The 17472-nt window shown below is 42.4% G+C and overlaps 1 protein-coding gene across 1 annotated transcript in view; it reads left to right on the top strand.

Annotated features, from left to right (window-relative positions):
• Nucleotides 1–8228, top strand: part of LOC125129882 (glutathione S-transferase Mu 1) — a 37793-nt gene extending 29565 nt beyond the window's left edge. Inside the window, exon 8 of the mRNA XM_047785089.1 lies at nucleotides 7237–8228. Within this exon, the coding sequence (XP_047641045.1) occupies nucleotides 7237–7326 (90 nt within the window). The 3' untranslated portion in view covers nucleotides 7327–8228. The remainder of the gene's footprint in view (nucleotides 1–7236) is intronic.
• Nucleotides 8229–17472: the final 9244 nt, after the last annotated feature.

Raw genomic sequence — 17472 nt, 5'->3', positions numbered from 1 at the left:
CCTGAAAATGTCAATTAAGTCTAAATTTTCTATTGTGTCATTTAGGATCTCTGTTGCCTTATTGATTTTCTGTCTAGTGCATTTATCCATTGATGTGAGTGAGGTGTTAAAGTCTCTGACTGTTATTATATTCCCATCAATTTCTCCTTTTATGTCTATTACTATTTATTGTATATATGTGGGTACTCCTATATTAGAGACATATATATTGATGATTGAAATATCCTTTTCTTGAATGGATCCTTTTATCATTAAATAGTGTCCTTTGGCTTTCTTTATGGCCTTCATTTTAAAGGCTATATTGTCTGGTATGAGTATTGCAACTCCTGCTTTCCTGTCTTTTCCATTTGCATGAAATATCTTTTTCCATCCCCTCACTTTCAATTTATATGTGTCCTTTACCCTAAGGTGAGTCTTTTGTAGAGAGCATATTGTAGATTCTTGTTTTTTTATCCGTCTGCCACTGTATATCTTTTGACTGGAACAGTCAGTACATTGACATATTTAATCATTGATAAATATGTATTTATTGCCATTTTAAACCTTGTTTTCCAGTTGATTCTATGTTTCTCCTTTGTTCCTTTTTTTTTAATTGGACAATTTTATTTTATGCTTGTGTTTTTTTTGTTTTGGGAATGTAATGTTTGGTTTTGACTTGTGGTTCTATGTTTTTCAAGAGAGAAAACCCCTTACTATATCTATTTGCTTTAGCCTGATAGTTGTATAGGCTCAAACACATTCTAAAAAAACAAAAGTCTAGATTTTCTTACTTTCCTTCCCCACATTTTATGACGCAAGTCCTTTTTTTTAAACATCTTTATGTTTGTCCTTCTGCTGTTGTGTTTATTGTTGCTTTTTCAGTATTTTTTTCCTTTTAGTTCTGTATACTGGCTTATTTAAATGATTACTTTCCAAGTATGACTTCTTCCATCCTATATCTTTTTTTATTTAGAGAAGTCCTTTCAGTATTTATTTTAGAATGGGTTTAGCACTGCTGCATTCTTTTAGTTTTTGTTGGAGAAATTCTTTATTTCTCCATCTAGTTTAAATGATATTCCTGCTGGGTAGAGAATTCTAGGCTGCAATATTTTTCCCTTTTAGAACGTTGAATATGTTTTGCCACCGTCTTTTGGCCTATAGTGTTTTGGCAGAGAAATCAGCTGATAGCCTTATGGGGGTTCCTTTACAATTAACACTTTGTTTTTCTCTTGCTGCCTTTAGAATGCTCTCTTTAACTTTTGCCATTTTTATTATAATATGTCTTGGTGTGAGCCTGTTTAGGTTCAACTTCTTTGGGGCCTTCTATGATTCCTGTATCTCGACTGCTGTTTTCTTTAGATTTGGAAAGTTTTCAGCCATCATTTCTTCAAATACATTTTCAATCCCCCTTTTTTTCTTCTCCTCTGGGATTCCTATTATGCATAGATTGGCCCACTTAATATTATCCCATAGATCTCATACTGCTTTCATGTTTTTTCATTTGTTTTTCTGGCTGCTGTCTTGATTGGGTGATTTCCATTATTCTATCTTCCAAGTCACTAATTCAGTCCTCTGCATTATCCATTCTGCTCTTCAGTGCCTTTAACTCAGCTTGTGTCTCTGCAAATGAATTTTCTAATTTTTCTTGGTTCCTTCTTATATTCTAAAGTAATCTGTATTACTGTTCATATCCACTCTAAAAGTCCTTCATATTCACTCTTAATTCCTTCAGTATTTTCACTATCTCCTTTTTGAACTCAGTGTCTATTAGACTGAGTTCTAATAGACACAGACCTCTGCAGGTCTGTATCATTGTTTGATGCTTCAGGTGAACTCTCTTGTTCTTTCAACTGGGAATGGTTCCTGAGCTTTTTAATTTTGCCCATATTTTAGAGAAAATAACTACATAGTTTTGGAGGGCTATTTATATACAGGAGTGCCCCTGGATATTTTGTGAGAGCTTACTTTTGATATTTAGAGTGCTGTGCATGCTTCCAGGGAGATGGAGGCAATAGGCAGGGCAAGTAGCTAGTACCTGGTTGCTGGGCCCTTGACAGTGGCAAGGACCCATGGGAAGGTTGTTCAGGCTGTTCCTAGTTGCAGGGCCCTGGGAAGTGACAGTGCCCAGGTAGGTGTAGGTGGTGACTGGAGACTTTGGCAGTGGCAGCAACAATGGGTGGTGCTCGTTTGCAGAGCCCTCTTCTTTGCCAACCTCTGAGGTGACTGGGGCCACAGGTAGTGCCTGTTCACAGGCCCCTAGCAGTGGTGGGCCATGCCTACCCCTGGTGTCTGAGATGACTGTTGTGGTTTGCCCCTGCTGCCTGTAGACCTCATAAGAAATGCCCTGTTACACTTAGCCCCCCACTGCCCTTAGCCTACACAAGAGGTGCCTGGCTACCCATAGCCTGCACCAGAGGTGCCCCGCCCTCTGAGAGTCTGTGCATGCACAGGACCATATTCCTATTGTGGTCTGCCCCTCCTCCTCTTGCCCTCCCCAACAATGGTGCCTTTGTTTCTCCTGTAGGCCCAGACCTCCTTCTGGTTTCTTTCAGCTATGCTGCTCAGCTCTCCATCCCATGGTATATCCCTAGCCCCTCAAGCTGTCTCCACACAGCCAACCCTAGGCTTTCCATGGAACTGACCTCCAGAGCCTGAGTCTCAGTGCCCAGCCCCTGCCCAAGCATCTCAGGCTGTGGTGTCCAGGGGTGTGGTATGATGGTCTATGAGGCTCTCACGCTGCTTTGCCCCCTTGGTCCAGCTTCTGAGCTTTTCTCTGTGTCTCTGAGGTCTCTCTGTCTCTGCTGATCTCCCCATCTGTTAGGTGGCTCCCAGGATGTGGATTCCTTTCCTTTTTCAGAGCTTCCTCTCAGGAGTGCTAGTCCCATCCTGATTCCTTTTTTTTCTCTCTCTCTTTTTTTTGTTTTGTTCTACCCAGTTATGTGGAGGTTTTCTTGCTTTTTTTGGAGTTTTAAGGTCTTCTGCCAGCCTTCAGTAGATGTTCTGTGCAAATCATTCTATGTAGGGTTTTTTTTAGGTGTTTGTGGGAGAAGGTGAGTGCCATGCCTTATTCTTCCACCATCTTGATCCTTCTCCCCAAGAAAAAAAAAAAAAGCTTAAATTTTTTAAAAAAGGGTTCCAATGGATCTGAGGCAGGATATAGCTGGGCTCCATGATAGACATTTACAACCAGCCACCTATCTATACTTTAAAATAGAAATAACAACAGCTGGCAAATAGCTGGAATTTATCTTCTATGGACATGTTAAATAATGGTAATAGCAGAGACAGGGAAGGGGCTAAGCCCAGACTGGGCAAAGAGCAAGAGGTCACATACTTCCTATCCTTGAAGTCAGGGAGGCTCCAACTACACATGCACTGAAAGACCCCTCTGGGTCAAAGAGTGAGGAGGTGCTCGTTTGCAGAGCCCTCTTCTTTGCCAACCTCTGAGGTGACTGGGGCCACAGGTAGTGCCTGTTCACAGGCCCCTAGCAGTGGTGGGCCATGCCTACCCCTGGTGTCTGAGATGACTGTTGTGGTTTGCCCCTGCTGCCTGTAGACCTCATAAGAAATGCCATAATAAGTCCTGATAACCATCCCATTACCCTTTGCTCTGGAATCTATCTTGGCCAAAAGATGTACACACATATCAGGGAGGGCCCTGGGTCTGGTCAGGTCTGAGAAATAACACAAGGTAATTCAGCCAAAGGAAAACAAAGACCCTGAAGAACTGGCCTATATAAATGATTTAAATCACCTCGCTGGTGTGCTTCTCATTCAGGGGGACACCCGAACCTGCACTCCTCCTTTGGATGTGTATGACTGCTTTGCTTCTGCCTTAGATAGACTACTTCTTTCTGTGCTCCCCCACATATTGTACTGTATTTCTAATGATAAACCTTGTACCTCTTTTCATAGTCCTTGCCTCCTTGGAATATTTTTGCTTTCAACAGTGGGCAAGAATCAGGGCAGTTCTGCTTTTAGCCTCTGATCTGGTGGCTGGGATTCCTAGTTTTTATCCAGGCTGCACTGGTTCAACTCTTGAGCAGAGGATTAAGATCTTGCTCCAAGCCATCACTCACTGCTGTCTCTCTGAAATCAGATCCAATTTAGAGGACCCATTGTTAGCATTTCAAATATGGCTTAAACCAGTAAGATGCAAGAGGTATCTCTGCACAAGAGAGTGAAAAGGATGATGCCTTCACAGGATCTAGACAGTTGGTTCCTAAATGTATTCTAAGAAAGTAAAGGCTTTCCTTATATAGGGAGATGCAAGGACTGTTGAGACAAGAAAGGCTCCTTATGGAATGGGACCACTCAGGACAAATTTTCCTGAAAAATAGCATTTCTAGATAAAGAGACTGCTTTAATCCCAGTCTATTTCACTTGCTGGCAAAGGGGCACCATCTGTGTACTTTTCCAGTGGCAGAGACTAAGCTCTCAAAACACAGTGGAAAATGCTTAAGAAGGTCAGGTAGAACATTTACATCTTAAAAGCACAGGGAGGTAAGGCAAACTCTTCCTAGAAGGGATTTTGTTTGCTTAAAGTCATAGTTTTGGGTAAAAAAAGTTTTAAAATCTTTTTTGGCCAAAAGAATCACAATTTTATCAAGCCTCTCGAATTATTGTTGCTTCCTGTGAGGAATCATTTTTTGTGTTACATAAAGGGAAGTTCAGAGAGGGGGATGCAAAGAAGGAGAGCATGGCTGTGTACACTTTTTTATTTTTTGCTTTTTAGGGCCACACCTGCAGCACATTGAGGTTCCCAGGCTAGGGGGTCTAATCAGAGCTATAGCTGCCAGCCTATGCCACAGCCACAGCAACATGGGGTCCGAGCCATGTCTATGACCTACACCACAGCTCACGGCAACATCAGATCCTTAATCCACTGAGTGAGGCCTGGGATTGAAGCCACAACCTCATGGTTCCTAATTGGATTCGTTTCCACTGAGACATGTTGGGAACTCCCTGGCTGTGTACACTTAAAGGAACAAGGAGGAGCACAGAACATGGCCAGCTTCAGGGGCCTTTTTAAAAGTCTGAAATAATTTTAAGTAATTTCTTGTTGCTTTTCTGCAAAGAAGTTATTTTATAATTTCCTTTTTTAGAAGCTTGTCAATGCCAATTGAAATACATATCCCATTCAGTCTGTTTGGTCTTACAGCCTGCTTTCTCTCCCTGGATATAGACACACAAGTAAAGATAATTTTGGAATGTCAAAAGAAACCCATTTTGACCATTTTAGGCATAGTTGCCCCAAGTAAGTAAGTACTTGAAAATGTAAGCCCTGTAACTACTAAAGCTGAACCTGGCTGGGATGTTACTCAGTGGTTAGCAATCTGTTACCCCACTTTCTTTTCTTTTGAAAGTTTTGCTTCCATTTCAGAGTCTATCAGGATGAAACAACTGTTGATCAATGTGTGATGGGCCGGTGAGCTATTTGTGACTTTAACTCTTCTAGGTGTCACCTGAAAGTTATTTCAGTTTTTTTTAAATTTATCTGTTTGTTTTTTTATGGCCACACCCGCAACATATGGAAATCCCCAGGCTAGGGGTCCAATTGGAATTGTAGCTGCCAGCCTACACCACAGCCATGCAATGTGGGATCTGAGCTTTGTCTGTGACCTACACCATAGCTCATGGCAATGCCAGATCCTTAACCCACTGAGCTAGGCCAGGGATCAAACCTGCATCCTCATGGATATTAATTGGGTTCTTAACTCCCTGAGCCACAATGGGAACTCCTCTGTTTCAGTTTTTTAATTGTTTCACTTTCTTTCTCCTACAAGCTAAAACCACCATGAGCACTGGGAACGCTGGGTGGCCAAATCTTTGTGCATCCTCGGATGGGCGAGTTTCTTTAAAGATTGGGTTTTCCCTCAGGAACAGCAGTTATGGCATGAGGACTTGCCTCTACCAGTACTGCATGTTTCTCGGTTGTTTGAGATACTCTTACCTCAAGAGTATCTGTGACCAAGAGGCCAAGATAGAGCTGTGTCCCTTATCTTTGGAGCTAAGAACTCTCATATAGTATCTACACTTTGATTCCAACAACTCTGTTAAACTAAGTCAATTCAAGGAAAGCCATCAACTATCCCTTTACCTATTCATCTAGTTCCAAACTTCCCAATGTCTCTTAAACTAGGCATCTTTCAACTGAGAAGTGAGGTACCTTTTTTATCCACCATGAACAAAACAGGATTGTTAACCAAGGTGAGAGATCTGAGACCAGAAGAGATGCACCTAAATCTGCAACTTACTGAGGAAGTGGAGGGGGACAATGGACCTTGCTGGTATAAAGTCTTCAGATCCTTTCAAAGTTCAGGTGATGAAAAATCAGCTCTGGGTCTCTTCATGGTCTCCAAAACTGCCAACTGAAAAAAATATCAACACAATGTAAGAGGTGTGAGTTTGTTTATTTGGGGATCTTACTTAAAACTATAGCCCAGGAGACAGCCTCTCAACTTGAAGGAACTGATCTCAAGAATTCAGGGAAGAAGACTAGGAAATACATGTAGTCAGCCATACATCTTGGTAAAAAGTTCTGCTGATCAAAAAATCATAATTAATGATTTGAATGCTTTTCTGTGTATGGAAAGATGCATGAATCTGGGCTCATTGGAATTCTTCCTTAGATATCCATCTTAACTATTTAGGGCCCATGTATCTAAAATAGCAGATGTTTTACCTTGTTTTTCTCCATCCTGTACTCTCCTCCAGGTCCACTTTTGGTGGCCAAATGCCCTGAGTGGTGACTTAGCCCTTTGTGTAACCTAATGATAAGTGGGCCTCTCTTTCTTTTTGTTTTCAGCTGTGAGGAAGGAGGTTCGGCAGAAAGAACTGATAATGGGGAGTTGGGGGTGGGGAGAGAGCAAGAGAATGAGCAAGCCTGGCTCTATTCTATCCATATTACTTATGAGCTGTATTAGTATGAGGGTCATGCTTAACCTATGTGTGCCTTAGTATCTTGCAGGGTAGTTGTGTAGAGATTCAAAACCTATGTCCTCATCTCTAGAGGACACATAGTACCAAGCACTGGGTAAAGTCTCCATATGAGTGCTAAGTCTTATCAAGATATCCCATGAATTACAGGAAATTGGAAGAGGTGACTTTCCAGAGCTGGAGACCTTGGAAAGACTATTTTATCCCACCATTTGACCCCCACATAGGAGGGTTATGCCTGGGTCCCAAACCTAGATCTGCATGAGTCCCAGTGGGGGCAGCAGACCTGATATCTGGCCTTCTTTTTCCCACCATCAGGGCCTAAAGAAGATCTCTGCCTACATGAAGTCCAGCCGCTTCCACCCAAACCCAATGTTTCTAAAGATTGCTGTGTGGGGCAACAAGTAGAGTCCTGGAAGGCCAGGAGATGAAATAAGGAGCCAGTGCTGTGTTTGCTGTGCCAGCACCCTGGAGAACACCTGGACTTCCTTGCACCCAGAACCATCTTTCCTTTTCTTTCTCCTTCTATTCACTCTAGGTGCCCTATTGACCCCCTTATCTCCCTCCCAATCCCTTTCCATCCATCCTTTCAAGCTTCAGTCCCCACTTATCTTCAGCAAAGTTCCTCTCTCACCCCATGTTATCCCTCCTTCGCTAAAACCAACCTACTATCCTTCCCTTCCATTGTTGCTTCTGTTCTGAGGAGCCAAACCAGACCCCTGGTTCAGAGAGCTCTGCTCTCAACTCCCAGCACTGCCCTGAAGACAAGTCCTGGCTTGGTGTATAGGCCCTGCTTTCCAGTGTGGTTCCTGCCCAGCCCTGTTTGATCCCCGGTAAAGCCTTAATCATACCTGCTGCATTATTTGCTCAGGTTTCCTGGAGTCATGACTGATTGTGTTGGGCATAAGGGGGTCCATTTTCCCCCGTTGTCCATTGCAGGGACTCCATGAATGAGGATGCATATGTGTGTAGGGTAGAGGGTAGGATTATAATGTTTCTTGCTCATTTCTATTTCCACTTCAGGTATCTCTGTTCCTGAGCATGGGGTCTCTATAGAAGGGGGCCCCTTCTGTGCCTGGTTCCTTCTTTAATTCAGCATTCATGCTACACCCCCTGTAGACTTGTAGTACTCTGTATCATAGTTCAGGGGGCTCTTGGGTGCTGGGGGAAGGGGTTGAATAGTCCATTGGTAGTTTTGGATCCTCATGGAATACCTTCTGTCACCCTTCATGGAAACTTTTCCGCTTTAGATATTCTTCCTCTGTGTTCTTACAACATATCTCAATAAAACATACCAGACTGTATTATAATCACTGTCTTGGCCTCCCTCCCCTCTCAGGTACCACCGCTGCTACCAGAGCGGCTTCCAGCCTCATGTCTGCTGCCACTGCCATGGCCAAGCCACTGCCATGGACTAGGTTTCTGAGCCAGTCCATTTCATTCTTATTTCCATGGCTCTGAGCCATAATTCTCTCTGAGTTATAATGCTCCTCATTTTCTATAGAAGCTATGCATCTCAAAATATTTTGCCCCAACATTCCATTAAATAAGAATTAGGTAGTGTTTTCAGTCTAGGTTTTACAGCTTTTTAATGGATAGCCTAAAATCCTATCCACTAGTTACTAGAACTTTCTGAACCTTCGTCGTACAAAGTATACTGTACCTACTTTGATACAGTAGGTGGGATCAAATTGGCAGAGGAGTAAGACGTGGTGTTCATCTTCTCCCACAAACACATCTATAAAAAGCCATCTACATGTAGAATGATTCGCACAGAACACCTACTGAATGCTGGCAGAAGACCTTAAACCTCCAAAAAGAGCAAGAAAACCTCCACATAACTGGAAAACCAAAGAAAAAAAGAGAGAGATAGGAATCAGGATGAGACCAGTACTCCTAAGAGGGAGCTGAGAAAGGGGAAGGGAACCTACACCCTGGGAAGCCACCTAACCAGTGGGGAGATCAGCTGAAACAGAGGGCCCTCAAAGCAGCAGAGAAAAGCATAGAAGCTGGACTGAGGAAGGCAAAGTGTAGAGAGAGCTGCAAAGACCATTAGTACCACTGCCCCCAGACACTACAGCCTGAGACAACCAGATGGGGGCTGGGTGCTGAGCCTCAGGCTCTGGAGGTCAGTTCTGGGGAGAGGACTAAGGTTGACAGTACAGTCAGTGCAGAATCAGCTGGAGAGAGCTAGGGAGAAGTGCACCAAGGGCTGAGGAGCAGATGCCAGAGCCAAGGGGACCTGGGAGGAGGACTGGGCCTGCAGGGAAAGCAAGACACCATTGTTGGGGAGGGCAAGAGGAGGAGGGGCAGACTGCCATAGGAATATCTTTCTCTGCACATGAGCAGACTCTTGGAGGGTATGGCTATGGGCAACGAGGTGCATCTTGGGCTGGTGACTGAGCCTCTTGTGCCAGCTACAGGTGACACAGGCTATGCAGGACAGGGTGCCTCCTCTGTGGTCTATAGGTGGTGGGGGCAAACCACTGCAGTTATCTCCAACTCCAGAGGTGGCCATAGCTGCCACCACTAGGGGTCCATGAACAGGCAGCACTTGTGGCTCAAATCACCTCAGTGGGCACCACAGAGGAGGGCACTGCAACCAAGCACCATCCACTGTTGCTCTCACTCTGCTGAGAACAAATACACCCTGCCGCTGCCTCTGCCAAATGCTCCAGGCACCGCCAAAATCTGCCTGAGGCTCATTACCGCTTCCCAGGATCCTGCAACTAGGAATAGACTGCGCCACCTTTCCACGGATTCTTGCTACTGTCAAGAGTCCAGAAACTAGGCAGTGACTACTAGCCCGGCCCATTGCCTCCTTCTCCCTGGACACACACAGCGCCCTATCAAGGGGATAACAGCCTGCTCACATTGGGGGAAGAGACAGCAAATATCCAAATTCCCAAGCCAAAAATAAATAGTAAGCTCCCACAAAATACAAAGGGGAGCTCTTGCATATAAATAGCCCTCCAGGACTACAGCTGTTTTCCCTAAACTCACAGAATCAGAAAAATATAAGCAAAATGAAGAAGCTCAGGAACCATTTCCACTTAAAAGAACAGGAAAGTTCACCTGAAGCAGCAAACAACAAAATAGACCTCTGCAGTCTAAAAGACACTGAGTTCAAAAAGGAAACAGTGAAAATACTGAAGGAATTAAGGGTGAATATGAAGGAATTAAGAGAATATATAATATATAAGATTACAGGGAGTTCCCGTCGTGGTGCAGTGGTTAACAAATCTGACTAGGAACCATGAGGTTGTGGGTTCAGTCCCTGGCCTTGCTCAGTGGGTTAAGGGATGCGGCATTGCCGTGGGCTGTGGTGTAGGTTGCAGACGTGGCTCAGATCCCGAGTTGCTGTGGCTGTGGTGTAGGCCGGCGGCTGCAGCTCTGGTTGGACCCCTAGCCTGGGAACCTCCATGTGCCGTGGGAGCAGCCCTGGAGAAGGCAAAAAGACCAAAAAAAAATTACATTAGATATGAACCAGAAATACAGGAGGAGGTCTAAGATGGCAGAGTAGCAGGACATAAGGCTCATCTACTCCCACAAGTATATTGAAAATACAACTATCTGGGGAACTATTCACACAGAAAATTTGCAAAAAACTGGCTAAAGGCCTCAAGGTTATAATAGAAGAAGAAAAACATTACAAAACCAGATAGGACAAAAGAAAGAAGAAAGAAGAACAAGAGAAAAAGAAGTGAAAGGAAATGAGATGGGATCTGCTCTCCCGGGAGGGAGCTGGAAAGAAAAACAGCTTCTGTGTCCTGGGAGGCTCCCCCACCAGTGACAAGATCAGCCCAAAACGGAGGAGGAACTCAGACAAATGGTTTGAAGCAGTTAAAAGGGAGACAGTCTTTCACAAATGGTCAGTGCTATGGGCAACAGGCAACTGTAGGCAAGTGCCAGAAGGTGTTGGGAACTAAAACTTTGGACTTACGAGATCAGACCCAAAGAGGGAGCTGGGGCCGACTCTGTGGAGGATAAAACCAGGCTTGGCCAGGCGGAAACAGCTGGAGGGTCTAGAAAATAGGACGACAACAATGGAGAGCATCTTAGTAGAGGCAACCTAGCTGGGCTTAGAGATTAGACACCATTGTTTGGGGGTGCAGGAAATAAGAGGTGGGATCCACCACTACAGCCTTGTTTCCTACACCCACTTTCTCAAGCTGAAGGACACTACCTTCTTTGGCTCAGGAACCTCTTGGCCATAGCAGCTGCCTAGCAATGTCTGGGAAGCAGCCCTGCCCTCAGGGCTACAGACTTCTTGGAGCAGGTGGAGTAATTGCTTTGGGGAATAACACAAGTTTCTGGTTCCTTCTGGTGGGGCCCCATGCTAGTGGAGCCCAACCTGCACCAGAAGAACTGCTGGCAGTGGCGGTGCTCATCCCCCAAGAGATAGGGAAAACAGTGCTCTGGCTCCACCCAGAGAATCTGTATAGGTTCTGAAAAGCACAGCAGCACCAGGAAAGCTGCTAGCGGCAGCACCCACTTTCTGAAAAAGCAATGACCCGCTTGAGCAGGCGAAACACAGGCATCTCAACTCCACCCAGAAAGGTAGTGCCCACTCCCTGTCCATCAGGGAAAACACAGGCACCTTGGCTCTGCCCAGAGAATCTGCAGAGGCTTGCACCAGCAAAGGCAATGCCAGAAAAATTGCTGGCAGCAACACTCACTTCCTGCAAAAGCAGTGAACCCCTTGAGCAGGGAAAGCAGGCAAACACAGGCATCTCAGCTCTGCCCAGAGAATCTGCAGAGGCTCATGCCAGAGTGGCAGAGCCCATTCCCATGAGAGGTCTGCTGGTGCCCGCTCCATGTTGATCAGGGAAAACACAGGTGCCTTGGCTCCACCAGAGAATCTGCAGAGATTCTTGCCGGCAAAGCATTGCCAGAAAAGCTGCTGGTGGCTGCACCCACTCCCTGCAAAAGCAGTGGCCTGCTTGATCAGGGAAAACACAGGCATCTCATCTCCTCCCAGAAAATCTGAAGAGCCTCACACTAGCAGGACAGTGCCACAAGAGCTGCTGGCAGCAGTGCCCATTTCCCAAGAGAGCTCCCAGTGCCCACTCTGTGATGGAGCTGTGAACTGCTCAACCAGCAAAAAGCACAATATACAGGAGCCCTGCTAGTGGCCCTGTGAAGGCTCACGTCCATAGCAGTCCTTCCACACCAAGGAAGCCAGGGAAGACCCATTAACCCATATTCCAATCTGCAGGGCTACAGAGATCATTCCTACCAGCAGCAGAAACACACATCCTGCAGCTACAGAGAGAGCCTGTGACCAACAATTACGGAAGGCCCCCTGCCCCTGAGGTTTTAGAGAGCGATCCCTGGAGTGGCCAGGCAAGGAGAGTGCTGGAAAAACAGTGGCACCTGCTCCTATATCTACAGAGAGCAGACCTTAGAGCCTACACAGCAAAGAGAGATGGGAGGAGAAACCGCTGACATTGCAAGCTATGAGGAATAGCACTCAAAGCTACCTGCTAGCAGGAGGGCCTGTAAGAGACACTGCTACCCCTGCGAGCTGCAAAAGCAAGCCTGTGAACAGTGAAGTACCACCACCTGCCTCACAGACCCCATCCCTATTCCTAGCAGACACCCAGCTACAGAAGAAGCATGATACCGTTACTCCCAACATGTGCTCTGGGTACACATGAACCACTAACACCCCTGAGAACTTCAGGACTGGGCACCTGCTTTAGCATCTACATGGCAACTATCAAGGGGACAATAAACAGAAAGGTAGACAATATATGACAAAGAAGCAGCTTTCAGACAAAGGAACAAGGCAAAAACACACAAAAACCACTAAATGATGAGGAGATAGGCAATTTACCCGAAAAAGAATTCAGAGTGATGATAGTAAAGATGATCCAAGATAATGGAAAAAGAATGGAGACTCAGATCAAGAACTTAAATGTTTTACAAAGAGCTAGAGGATTTGAAGAGCAAAATAAACAGTGCAATAGCTGAAATGAAAAATAATCTAGAAGGAACCAACAGCAGGTTAACAGAGGTAGAAGAACAAATAAGTGAGGTGGAAGACAGAGTGGTGGAAATCACTGCTACAGAAAAGAATAAAGAAAAAAGAAGGAAAAAAACTGAGGAGAGTCTAAGAGAACACCTGGGACAACATTAAACCTACCAATATTCATATCATAGGGGTTCAAGAAGGAGAAGAGAGAGAGGAAGGGCCAGAGAAAACATTTGAAGAGATTATAACTGAAAAATTTCCAAATATGGGAAAAGAAATGCTCACTTAAGTGGAAGAAGTGCAAAGAAGGCCATACAAAAATACACCCCAGAAGAAATACAGCAAGACACAAACTACTCAAACTGACAAAAATTAAGTTCAAAGAAAAAATATTAAGAGTCACAAGGGAGAAGCAACAAATTACATGTAAGGGAATTCCCATAAGCTGATCTCTCAGCAGAAACTCTACAAGCCAGAAGGGAGTGGCAAAATATGTCTGAGGTGATGAAGAGGAGGAATCTAGAACCAAGAATACTCTACCCAGCAAAGCTCTCATTCAGATTTGATGGAAAGATCAAATGCTTCACAGACAAGCAAAAGCTAATTCAGCACTTCTGAACCAGCTCTACATCAACTACTAAAGGAACTTCTCTAAGCATAAAAGGAAAAGCCACAATTAGAAAAGTATTAAAAATGAAGAAGCTCACTGGCAAAATGCAAACATAATTTAAAAGTAGGAAATCACCCATTGACACATATTATATCTCAACTAGCAAGCATGAGAAGAGGAGAGAACAAATGCAGAACATTGAAAATGCATTTGAAATTAAGGAGACCAGCAAGAAGAAACAATTCTATACACATGTAGATGGATATATCAAAACATAAGGGGAACCAGTAGTCAAACAACTATAATGGTCATACACATTAAAAAAAAAAAAAAACCAAGCCACACATAACACTAAACATGGTCAGAAAATTGCAAGAAAAGACAACAAAGAGGAAGGGAAGAAAAAAGACCCAAAATAGCAAGCCAAAAAAAATTAAGTAATTGACAATAAATACATACTTATCCACAATTACATTGAATGTAAATAGATTAAATGCTCCAACTTAAAAAAAAAAAACAACTAGCTGAATGGATTCAAAAGCAAGACCCATATGTGCTGTCTACAGGAGACCACTTCAGATCTAAGGACACATACAGACAAAGTGAGGGGAATGGAAGAAAATATTACATGCAAATGGAAATTATAGAAAAGCAGGAGTAGCAATACTTATATCAGACAAAATGGATTTTAAAATAAAGAAGGTCACAAGAGACAAACAAGGACATTACATAATGATCAAGGGATCAATACAAGAAGAAGAAACAACAATGTTAAATATATATATGCACCCATCACAGGAGCAGGCACAATATATAAGGCAACTACTAACAGCCATAAAGGGGGAAATTGACAGTAACACAATAATAGTAGGGAGCTTTAACAGCCTACATGCAGCCATGGACAGATCATCCAGACAGAAAATCAACAAAGAAACATAGGCCTTAAAAGATACACAAGACCAAATAGACTTAACTGATATCTATAGAACTTTTCACCCCAAAGCAGCAGAATATACTTTCTTCTCAAGTGCACATGAAACATTCTCCAGGATAGATCACATCTTAGGCCATAGATCAAGCCTTGAAATTTTTTTAAAAATTGAAATTATTTCAAACATTTTCTCTGATCACAGTGTTATGAGACTAGAAATAAACTACCAGAAAAAAAAAATAGCAAGGAGTTTCCTTCATGGCTCAGTGGTTAATGAACCTGAATAGAATCCATGAGGATGCAGGATCCCTAGCCTCACTCAGTGGGTTAAGGATCTGGCATTGCTGTGAGCTATGGTGTAGGTTGCAGATGTGGCTCAGATCCTGTGTGGCTTTGGCTATGGCATAGGCTGGCAGCTGTGGTTCCGATTAAACCCCTAGCCTGAGAACTTCCATATGCTGTGGAAGTGGCCCTAAAAAGCCAAAAAAAGAAAAGAAAAAACAGCAAAAAACACAAACTCTTGGAAGCTAAACAATATGCTACTAAATAACAAATGGGTCATTGAAGAAATCAGAGGAAATTAGAAGATACATAGAGACAAATGACACTGAAGATACAACAATCCAAAACCTATGGGACACAGCAAAAGCAGTTCTGAGAGGGAAGTTTATAGCAATACAATCTTATCTCAGGAAAGAAGAAAAAATGCAAATAAACAAAACTTTACATCTTAAACATCTAGTGAAGGAAGAACAGACAAAGCCCAAAATTAGCAGAAGGAAAGAAATGGAGATTAGAGTAGAAATTAGTAACACAGAGACAAAGAAAACAATTGAGAGGATCAATGAAACCAAAAGTTGGGTCTTTGAAAAGATCAACAAAATTGATGAACAGTTAGCCAGACTCAAGAAAAAAAGGGAGAGGGTTCAAATCAATAAAATTAGAAATGAAAAAGGAAAAGGTTACAATGACACTGCAGAAATACAAAGGATCACGAGAGACTACTATGAGCAACTGTATGCCATTAAAATGGACAACCTAGAAGAAACGGACAGATTCTTACAAAGGTACAACCTACCAAGACTGAATCAGGAGAAATACGAAATATGAACAGACCAATCATGAGTACTGAAATTGAAAATGTGATTTAAAAACTTCCAAAACACAGAAGTCCAGGACCTGATGGCTTCACAGCTGAATTCTACCAAACATTTGGAGAAGAATTAACACCTCTTCTGAAACTTTTCCAAATAATTGCAGAGGAAGGAACATTCCCCAGCTCATTCTATGAAGCCACCATTACCCTGATACCAAAACCAGACAAAGATACCAAAAAAGAAAGAAAGAAAGAAAGAAAGAAAGAAAGAAAGAAAGAAAGAAAGAAAGAAAGAAAATTACAGGCCAATATCACTGATGAACAAAGATGCAAAAACCCTCAACAAAGTATTATCAAACCACATACGAATATACATTAAAAAGATCATATGCCATGATCAAGTAGGATTTATCCCAGGGGTGGGAGGATTCTCCAATATCCACAAATCAATGTGATACACCACATCAACAAACTGAAAAATAAAAACCATATGCTTTTATCAATAGGTGCAGAAAAAGCTTTTGACAAAATTCAATAACGATTCCTGATAAAAACTCTCCAGAAAGTGGGCATAGAGGGGAACTACCTCAATATAATAAAAGTCATTTATGACAAACCACAGCTAACATCATTCTCAATGGTAAAAAAAACTGAAAGCATTTCCACTAAGATTAGGAAAAAGACAAAGACATCCTCTTTCACCAATGTAATTCAACATAGTCTTGAAAGTCCTAGCTTTGGCAATCAGAGATGAAAAAGAGAAAAAAGGAATCCAAATTGAAGAAGTAGTAAAACTATCACTGTTTGCAGATAACATGATTCTATACCTGGAAAATCCTCAACACACTACCAGAAAACTATTAGAGGTCAATGAATTTGGTAAAGTTGCAGGATACAAAATTAATACACAGAAATTGGGCATTTTAATGCATTAACAATGAAAGATCAGAAAGAGAAATTAGGGAAACAATCCCATTTACCATTGCATCTAAAAGAATAAAATACCTAGGAATAAACCTACCTAAAGAGACAAAAGACCTGCATTCTGAAAACTATAAAACCCTGATGAAAGAAATCAAAGAAGACACAAATCAAATAGTTGGAAAATTTATACCATGCTCTTGGGTTGGAAGAATCAATATGGTCAAAATGACAATACTACCTAAGGCTATCTACAGATGCAGTGCAATCCCTATCAAATTACCAATGACATTTTTTACAGAACTAGAACAAAATATTTTAAATTTTGTATGGAAACACAAAAGACATCAAATAGCCAAAGCAATATTGAAAAGAAGAAAGTGAACTGGAGGACTCAGGCCCCCTGACTTCAGACTATACCACAAAGCTAGTCATCAAAATGGTGTGATACTAACCAGAAATATAGATCAATGGAACACAATAGAAAGCCCAGAAATAAACCCAGACACTACGGTCAATTTAATCTATGACAAAGGAGGCAAGAACATTCAGTGGAGGAAAGATATTCTCTTCAATAAATGATGCTGGGATAACTGCACAACTGCATACAAGAGAATGAAATTAGAACATTGTCTAACACAATAAATAAAAATAAACTCAAAATGGATTAAAGACCTAAGTGTAAGGCCAGATACTATAATACTCCTAAAGGAAAACATAGGCAAAATGCTCTTTGACATGTCTCATAAAAAACTTGTTTGACCCACCTCCTAGAATAAAGACAATAAAGACACGAATAAACCAATGAGACCTAATTAAACTCAAAAGCTTCTGCACAGCAGAGGAAACCATTTTTAAAAAGAAAAGACAACCTACAGAATGGGAGAAAAATTTTGCAAATGACTCAACTGGCAAAGCTTTAATCTCCAAAATATATGAACAACTTATACAACCCAAAATCAAACAAACAACCAAATTGAAAAATGGGCAGAAGACCTAAATAGACATTTCAACAAAGA

This window comes from Phacochoerus africanus, chromosome 6 (assembly GCF_016906955.1).
Source record: "Phacochoerus africanus isolate WHEZ1 chromosome 6, ROS_Pafr_v1, whole genome shotgun sequence".
NCBI classification, from domain to species: domain Eukaryota; kingdom Metazoa; phylum Chordata; class Mammalia; order Artiodactyla; family Suidae; genus Phacochoerus; species Phacochoerus africanus.
This window is presented reverse-complemented; position numbering and strand designations above follow the sequence as displayed.